Below are 9,584 nucleotides of genomic sequence, written 5' to 3'. Positions count from 1 at the left end.
AGCTGGACACAGTACTCCAGGTGGGGTCTCACCAGAGCAGAGTAGAGGGGCAGAATCCCCTCCCTCGACCTGCTGGCCACGCTTCTTTGGATGCAGCCCAGGATACGGTTGGCCTTCTGGGCTGCGAGCGCACATTGCTGGCTCACGTCCAGCTTTTCATCCCCCAGTACCCCCAAGTACTTCTCGGCAGGGCTGCTCTCAATCCCTTCATCCCCCGGCCTGTATTGATACCGGGGGTTGCCCTGACCCAGGTGCAGGACCTTGCACTTGGCCTTGTTGAACCTCACGAGGTTCACAGGGCCCCACGTCTCGAGCTTGTCCAGGTCTCGCTGGATGGCATCCCGTCCCTCTGGCGTGTCGACCGCACCACTCAGCTTGGTGTCATCTGCAAACTTGCTGAGGGTGCACTCGATCCCACTGTCTATGTCATTGATGAAGATATTAATGAAGATATTAACTCGATGAAGTTTCTGGCTGTGGAGCAGACTCTAGAGGATCCAGGTACTTGATCCTTGGGCTACCGGCCTCTTGGATCTGTGACTTGGGATGGAGCTGCTGGGCAGAATATATAAGAATAAGGATGCAGAGAAAGCTCAAGAGTCCCAGACTGGCACTAGAGCTCTCAGAGCTGCCAAGGTCCCTGCCACCAACCTAGATCTTAGAGGCTGGCAGCGACTTGGGCTCCGTGGGAGCCCAGTGCTGCTGCTCACTGAAATGGCAGGGTTTGCATCTCCCTGCTGTTCTTGGATGTGAAGCTAACCACTGTGCTAATCAGCAGGGTCTGGGTCATGGCATTTCTTTTTAATTTGGGTTTGTTTGGGGTTTTTTTAGTTTGGTTTCAGTCCCAGTTTTTGAACTAGCATTTCATGCTAACCAAAACCCATGCTTTTTGGCCATCTGTATCCTCCTATGCTAGCTTCTGCTATGGATCTGGAATATAGCTGATCCTTCTCTGCCTACCTCTTACCAGTTTATGTGAAGCAGACCAGCACAAGGCATGCAGCAAGTTACTGGGAGGTTGTGTCTCTGGGGTGTGGGCTACAGTGTAGTTGTGTGCAGGCACATACAGGGGAGGGTAATTTTCTATTTCTGCTTACAAAACCACACGGTCACCTTGGGCTGGTGAATACTTGCCCTCTGTTTGCAGAAGTGCATTCCCAACAAATTTGTACCTACTTATCTTGATAAAAAATTATTGAAGATTAGAAAAAAATTGTCCCTTATATTATCATTAATAATAATATTTTGCTCTGCTATAACACTTTAATTTTCCAGTGCACTTTCCAAATACTATTCAATTAACCATCAGTTGTGGAGAGTGCCAGTGTAATGATTTATTATTTGTTAATATGGGTAACAAGGCTTACATTCCCACTGGCAGCTCTCATCTAGCACTCATGATTTAACTCTTCTGTTCAGAGACATTTGCCCAGTATATAGATTCACACATGGGAAATTGGAACACTTTTAAAAGTTGATCATAGCGCAGATATTTTAAATGGCCATTGGGCTGGAACTAACTCTGGGGAATTGTTTTTCTCACTCTTCCAGCCTTACAAACATTCTCACATTGAAAAGAAGTTTCATTTTCATCTGTAGCAACATGGGTATTGGCCTGTTCTCCCAGAAAATCAGTCTGGAGGGGACGTGGGATCGCACAGCTACCTCCCCCTATGGCACTCCTCTGCTTCGGGGTGTCCACAGATCAGGTTGCTGCCAGCTGCTTGGCTGGCTTCATTATCAGCAGGCAGGGCAGCTTCTCAATTGAATTATTTCACTGCTCCTCACAATAGCAGTATCTGTCAAGAGAACTTTCAGACTCCTTACCAAGGGCCTGTGCCACTACCGTCCTTCAGAGCAGCACACAGCGTGGAGATAATTGTCATTATTATTCTGGGGGCATGCAGATGTCCACTAAGCTGGATGCTGTACAAATACGTAGATAATGACAGTCTCCGTCTAAAGAATTTATAACCTGTGAGATAGGGACAGAGGTTCCTGCAAGTGCATTGCTTTCTCAACAGATGTTTCCATGTAGTAGGGATGGGTCATTAGGAAGCCTTTCCCTGCTCTTCCAGTGATTGTGGAACTAGACTGTGAGCAATCCTTTTTCCAGGACCCCGGGGCAGCATCTTTCAAAGGGGCTGATTAGCAGCAGACTCGTAAGTTTTTGGAAGGCTTTATGTGCCTGAAGGCCTTTCGGAGGGATGGGAGCACCCCTGTGCTGAACAGTTCACACTGCAGAGCACAGTCAGTCCCTGACTAGCAGGATTACAGACTTGAGATGCAAACAGAGAACAAAGAAAAGATTGTATGAGGGGGATGCATCTTCCTCTGCAGCTTCAGCCCTTAGTTTTAATGTCCTGTAGAGACATATTTTGTAGTTTGTAGTTTATCAGCTCTCCTCACTCCATCATGCCAGTCTTTGTTTTTGCGTTTGGTTCCCCATTATTTCTAAGCTTCTTCCAGCTAAATGAGTTCTGCCTGTGAGCATCAGATTATTTTGCTCTTGCTGTACATTTGTCACCACAAACAGAAGCTCAGAGGGGTCCATTCCCATATATGACAGCATTGTAATTTGGCACAAAGATTTACCACTTTAGCACTGTCTGGCAGGGAACAGGCATTCCCATAATGAGAAAGGAGCAGCCATACAGCTACATCTGCACCTAGCTGTCCAACACACGCTACTGTTTCATAGGTGTCTCTGGGAAGGCACTGCAGCCTTAGCTGCACTTTGGGCTCACCAATACCACTGCCCAAGTTGGGAAATGGATCCACATTGCATTCTCCTCACTTTTTTCCATTTGTTTGGGTTTCATTTTGGGCTACGTTGCTCAAACACTTGGTTTCTGGTAGCATTGTAACCCAGCAGCTTCCAGTCTTTTCTGGGTTGATCATATTTTGTTAGATGAAGAAAGATTTATAGGTGAAACACTCATGTTTATTAGCACAAGTGTGTACTCTCTCAAAAATCTTTTTCCCTAATAAAATATTTTGGAGTACTCTGCCTCTGTGCTGCAGATATTCTGTGTCTCTGCACAGACTCCTAAATCTACAAGTGACTGGACTTTGCAAACCAGGGGAAGCTGTGCACCATTTCTTTTAAAGCCAGCATGCTGTGTGGCTGTTCTTTTCCTGCCCAGTGTCTTATGCAGAGATGGTTAATGAGTCAATACAGCAACAGCTGTAAGTAGAAACTGTGTGAGGACAATAGGAAATTTGCCTGTGGAGGCTTCGAAGTTTCTTTGTCATTTGCATCCCATACAACTCAGACTTTTTGAAATTCCATATGAAAAAAGTGGTAGCGTCCTAGTGGTTACGGTACTTTGCTTGGCTACAGAATACTGAGGTTCACGTCCCTTTTATGCCCAGTTCCTTGCAGGAGCAGATACCTGGTTCTTGCCCATCCTACACTAGTGAACTTTCAGCTTGTCTAAGAATCAGTCTTTGTCTAGCTTTGCTCTAATGATCATATATTTAATTATAAAAATTGAAAATATCTAACAGCTGTATTTGAGACTTAAATGAACCATCATTTTTTAACAACAAAAATTGTCAAAGAACTTGGTCAGATATAAAGAAAGAGAATTAGTGAAGCAGTTTTAGAGGAGAGGGGGAATTAAAACAGTATCTCATACTTTGTGAAGAGGAACTTCATTTGCATAAAACCTTCTCAAAGCATATGGAATTAGCAGGTCCATTTTCACACATCACCTATAAAAGATACCATATTCTCCCCTCATTTCAGGTTTATAAATTGTTTTGGACAGCTTTCTCGCTGTAAGTATCTTAGTACACAGGCAAAGCAATGTATGTAGTGCAATGGATGCCTTTGTAAATTCAGCTTATTCCAGCATGCCAAACAAGATAAATTGTAGGGACAAAAATATGCTTTTGCGTGGTCACTTGAGACTCATGCTGTGTGCAGTCACAGCTGTGTTGGTTGCAAGCACACTACTGCAAAATCTGTGCTGCAGACATGGCTTCAGACATGCCTTTTGTACTGTTTCCCCATTATTTGGCTTACATGGAGAAAAACATTTTGAAAGAGAAAGTAGATGTTCCATAAAACCAAGAAAAAGCAACTTTAAAAAAAGAAGGCTTATTTGGCATATCTGTATGGGTTTGTTTTTTCTGAGACCCACACTGCACTGTTACATGATGGAGCATGTTTGACTGTGGAGGTACAGGAGAGATGCATTGCAAGAGGGCTCGGGAACACCCTCACAGCTGGTGTCTTTCTCCCCCAGGAGTACGAGTTCACGGTGCTGCCCAACGCCTACATGATCCACATGCCGCACGCCCCCAGCTTCGACATCACCAAGTTTCGCTCCAACAAGCAATACCGCATCTGTCTCAAGACTCTGAAGGAGGAGTTCCAGCAGGATATGTCGCGCCACTACGGCTTTGCAGCCCTCAAATATCTCACGGCAGAGAACAACAGCTAGCACAATGGAGCCCGTGTGCGGGAAACAGGGACACCGGAGGGAGGAGCCACTCAAAGTTTGGGGCCCAGTCTTCAAACTTCGAACTGAGAAATACTTTCTGTTTTTATATCGTACCTGGCAGTTCTAACAGTAGAAATTTGAAGTGACATGTCTTCGGACTATGCTCATTCGTCCCTTCCCCGACTACCCCAGGCCTTTCAGCTTTAGCATTCGTGAGGTGTCAGCGAGAGGAGCCGGCCACGTGCCCGCCGTGCTGCGGAGGTGGGGACTGGGCAGGGGCTGGGAACGCACACTGCTCTCCTAACTGCAGAGCAAAGACAGACCTTCAGAATATTCATGTTGCTATTTAATAATTTGACATGCTTTTTATCTGTAAAGGAAGATCTTCGGGTCGCTGTCCTGTGAATTTCAAATCTGCACTACTCTAAAAGGGAACTTTCACCTGTGAACTTTCACAGGGGCCCTGTTAACATGGATGACCTTGTTAATGCAGGATGAGCCAAAGGTCTGAATTAGCCTCGAAAATGAAGGCGACGCTTATACAATACTGCACTCCAGAGAAGGTGTGTTACTGGTTTAGGTGTACACATGATAACGGTTGGTCTTTTATTCTCAAATTAGTTGTTTTATCAGGAAAATCCCCTGTGCCCCACTCTGCCTTTTCCCCAGTCCTAAATGCTGCTCCTTTCCTCGCCAAGGAAATGTCTCCCTTGTGTTTCTTTCCCATCTTCAGTTCTGGTGGTCCAGTAAAGAAGATCGGTAGCTCTGCCAAAAAGTAAACAAAATCTGTGAGTGTAAGGTCTGTTTTCACCAGAGCAACTCGTTCGTGTGTGTCTCGTAAAATAAAGGGCCTGGCTGTAACTCTTTATCTTTTTTAGGCAAGAATTGGATTTTGCCTATAAGGCACGTTGTGCGGGGGGATATTGATTTGTAGGCTCATTTCAGTGCATGGCTGTCCGTGAAAGCATTGGGCCTTGGGCTTTAAGTGGACTTCTTTGCTGAACAGGGATTATAAACATGGCAACTAGTGGCCTTGGTGCTCTCCTGCTGCCTGCTGCAAGGTCTCAGAACTACTTCGTTAAAGGAGTTTATAATTAAAAGGAGCAGAACTGTTAGGAATAAACTCCCCATTCGAGGGGGAGAAAAGAATGTGTTGGGAATCTGAGTGTGAGTGTTTGCTTGAACGCGGGCTGGTCAAGTTCACAACTTCGGTACACACAGGAGTATGCTGGAGGGCGGACAGGAAACTTAACAAGCAAAATGCAGAAAACAAGACACTGGACTTTTTATCGTTTTCTTTATTCTTCAGTATTAATGTTGTGTTTACATGGGATGAAGAGATGAGGTTTAATGCACTACCCCTTGCAGGGCTATTTGTAATTTCTGTTGCAATGTTAATAGAGAAAGCAGAAACAACTCAGTGAGAAATGCGTCTGTCTCCCTACCCGAAATCCCCATACAACCATGCGTACCAATACCACTTCCTGAGTTGGGAAATGGATCCACGTTGCGTTCTGCTCACTTTTTTTCCATTTTGCTTTTCAGCCACTGGACCTTCTACTTTCCTACTCACCTCATCCCTCTAGAGCTTGGTTTTATTTCTAACCTGACATTTCGTGAGAGCTTTCTGTTACGGTGGAAACCACGTGGTTAAACCAGACATTTAAACTACAAATATCAGTTCATCATGCTGTGTGTATATAAGAAAAGCCAAAAAAGGCAACATCTTTGACAAGAAATAAAAAGGGGCGGGAGGCTATGTGAAATTTTCACTTTTTCCCCTGGGAGTGTTGGCTGCATAAGAATACATCACTGCATAATTTTCCAAAGTGCTTTTCTTCTGTTCTTAATGGCTTTATGTAAAGATTTACAGAAAAAGCTGGGAAGAGCTGGGAAGAAGTTAAATGAGTGCTCAGTCCTGGCTAAGGTATATTTAAAAAAAAAAAAAACCAACAAAATCTTAACTCCCCAAGTCCCATATTACTCACAATTAAGGGTCCAGGTCACTGTGCATTTTGAGAGTGAGAAGAATCCTGCAGCACAGAGTCCTGTTGATTAGCTAATGTGCAGAAAGATATCAAAAGCTGATCCTAAAAGAGGCTAACCCTGGTTGTACCTACATAAAATCTCCCGTCAGAGCTTCGGTGTGGCCACCATTATGTTCCATATATATTAAAAACTTTCATTTCCAGATATACACTTCTCCTTGGCTTAACAATGTTGCCCAAGGATGGACTGGATTGCCCTGCAGCAGCATAACCTGTAGCACGGACCTGTACATTGTTTGGATGTGCCATTATCAACATGAACGTTATTCTTCCCTCGGTGGTCCTGAGATGTGGATGGGGGAGCAGGGAGGTAATCATTTGCGACTTGCCTGTCTGCACAGCGAGTCATGGGACCTCCTGGGTGGGCTTACGTGTGCGGGCTGGTATAACCAGCTCCAAGACCGGTAGTAGGTTCAAAGAGCCCCTTTTTTTTTCACTTATAGACACTGTACTGACTTCTACCTGTCGTGTCATGTTTGTCTATGCGCTTCATAATTTGGGAGGTGTGGGGCTTGGGTTTTTTTAACACATTTCAGCCAATTTACATGATAGCAAATTGGGATTATATATCTGTCTGTAACTGCCAGGGCTCCTCCGACACCGTGAAAAAACCACCACCACCACCACCACCAAAAATCCCCAGTTCGGTTATAACACCGTCTGTCTTCCAGTCCTCTGCTGTAGTAGGTATTTGCTAGCAACTTTGTTACTTAATTCTCAGTTTTCTCCTGAAGTCTTCAAGAAATATCAGATAAACCTGGTGACTTAACGCCTTTGATTTATTGATTTGTTCCACCAACTTCTCTCTTGAGTCTTCAGCCTATGATCTCTCCTTATCTTTGATATTTGGAAAGTGTGAGTCTCTCATTTAGATATCACTCCAGCACCCTCTCTGGTGAAGACTGATGCAAATAAATCATTTAGATTCTTGGCAATGTCCTTATTGTCTTTAATTGTTTCTTCTACTTATTGTTTGGGGTGGCCTACCGGTTATCTCTGGTTTTCTGCTTTTGGTGTACTGAGGAAATGTGTATTCTCAGTTTTACCTTCCTAGTATTTGCTCTTCAAATTCCCTCTTAGCTTGCTCGAACTCCATCTTAGCTATTACATACCTTCCTTTCAGCTTTACAAACTTTTGATTTCCATTCTCTGAAGGTTTCCTATTTGGCCTGAATAACTTCTAAAATTTCCAATTTAGTCATATCAGCATTTCCTTGTCTTCCATTTATCTAAGGGAATACCATACCCCATGGCTATTTATAAGCCCTTTCCATTTTTAATCTGAGGATTTCAGGGCTTTTTTTCTCTTTATTTAGGGCCATTGGTTCTTCTTTAAAAGGAAAAAGGGGGTTTTCTTTTTAAATTTTTATATCAAATATCACCGTACTAGGTTGGGGGTTTGTATTTTCCTCTTTAGCCTTCCTAAATGCTAACCTCTTCCTAGTCAAGAGATCAGAAATAAAATCCCACAAAATTATTTTGTTCTTCTAATTTGGGGTATTATCTTGACACTTTATGTTCTGTGTCCCCCTTTTCCCCCTCCACTCCAAAACATTGACACGTGTGAGCCGCTGCAAACTTTTCAGTCCCCTAAGCCCATTCCGGCACCAGAGCCTGAACTGTGTATTTACCAGCACATCCTGACATCCCACCACATTTCAGACATAATTATTATTCCAAATAATAATGTGCTGGCTGGCACCCAATCCTCCTATTTTTGTTTTCATGCTTCTCCCTTTGATATAACAGGCTTTGCAAGTTTAAGTTTTGGGCAAAACACTTGCCTTTATTTAATGTCTTATTGTAACCCTCTAATATGTTTCCATGATTTCTCTCTGTTGTCACAGTATATACCTTAAAATGTTTAGCTGTAGTTTCCATCCTAGCATTTTCTGGCTAAGGGTCATCTACCATTTGCCTACCTGGCAGACCTAGAAAATGTCTTTGTTTATCGCAAATAGTATCTATCAGATTTTTTTCCAAATCCTACTTTCAGTAATTCCTTCCAGCCTTGCTAGTTTCCTATGTGAGTAATCTGGTTCCACTTCATAATTTGCAATTTTTATTCTATTTGTAATCATCATCTTGGACTCAGTGACATAAAGGAATTAGCAGCTGTACCTGCAGTTCCATCACTTTTGTTAGACTGCATATCAGATATGCTCACATTATTCCTAAAGTAGTGATTTTTTACCTGGTAGGCTTCATGTGGTTTGTATGTAAATCATAAACTGCATTTGCCTTTTACTCCGACAAGCGGAGGCACTTTGTAGTGTTGTTTGCAGTAGCTGTTGCGGCAGAGTAAGTCCTGTGTTAGAGGGAAAAGCACAAAAACCTTGTCAGAATTGTAGCTACTGTTTCTCTCCTCAGGGGAAAATAAGGCCCTAGTACAGCTGAACAGTTTTATAAATGCCCTGCACAAAACACATATTGCACATTATTTTCTGGTACGTATAATCGTACATCGTCCAATTAAATGTGAAAAATACATTTTTAATGTTCTCATTTTTACATGCAATTCTATCCAGAAGATAATGCATTTCCTTCGCATTTTGCCAGTTTCCCCAATTACTCCAGCCTGCCTAATAGCCCCATCTGGTTTTGGCTGAGAAAGATTAATGACCAGCAGCACTGGGAGTCCTGGCAAATCAGCAGAGATATTACTCTTAGGCATTGCACAGGACATTCCTTCCTGCTCTGCCAGATACTGTATGGGTGTTCCTCAGGTTTCAGTGCAGCAACAGGAAAACACAGCAAGCTCAGCAAGCGGGGTGAGCATCATTATTTATGAACTTCAACAAGGTCTAATACATTAGATGGTGGGAGTGCAAAAAAGAGAATGTATCATTGTTAGCTAAAAAAATATTTCAATTTTGGGAAAAGAAAGCAGCTAAGTTTCTGCGGCTCCAGTAAATGACATTGGAACAAATAAGTCACTAGTAGACAATGACAGCCAATAACCTAGTATTTCCACTGCAGTATTGAAAATGCAGAAGCATTGATAGCTAAATGAAGTCATTTTTACAGTAGTAATTCATAATGTATATTTAGATGGTATGTTTACATCCAAATACTTAGGTGAATT

General features: G+C 43.1%; 1 protein-coding gene across 1 annotated transcript in view; it reads left to right on the top strand.

Moving 5' to 3' along the window:
• The window catches only part of LARGE (like-glycosyltransferase), a 301,741-nt gene extending 294,311 nt beyond the window's left edge, over nt 1–7,430 (top strand). The window contains exon 15 of the mRNA XM_009332983.1: nt 4,254–7,430. Coding sequence (XP_009331258.1) covers nt 4,254–4,451 — 198 coding nt within the window. The 3' untranslated portion in view covers nt 4,452–7,430. The remainder of the gene's footprint in view (nt 1–4,253) is intronic.
• Nucleotides 7,431–9,584: the final 2,154 nt, after the last annotated feature.

The sequence above is a fragment of the Pygoscelis adeliae genome, unplaced genomic scaffold (genome assembly GCF_000699105.1).
Source record: "Pygoscelis adeliae isolate BGI_AS28 unplaced genomic scaffold, ASM69910v1 Scaffold38, whole genome shotgun sequence".
NCBI lineage: Eukaryota > Metazoa > Chordata > Aves > Sphenisciformes > Spheniscidae > Pygoscelis > Pygoscelis adeliae.
The sequence above is the reverse complement of the archived record's forward strand: the minus strand, read 5'-3'. Positions and strand labels throughout refer to the sequence as shown.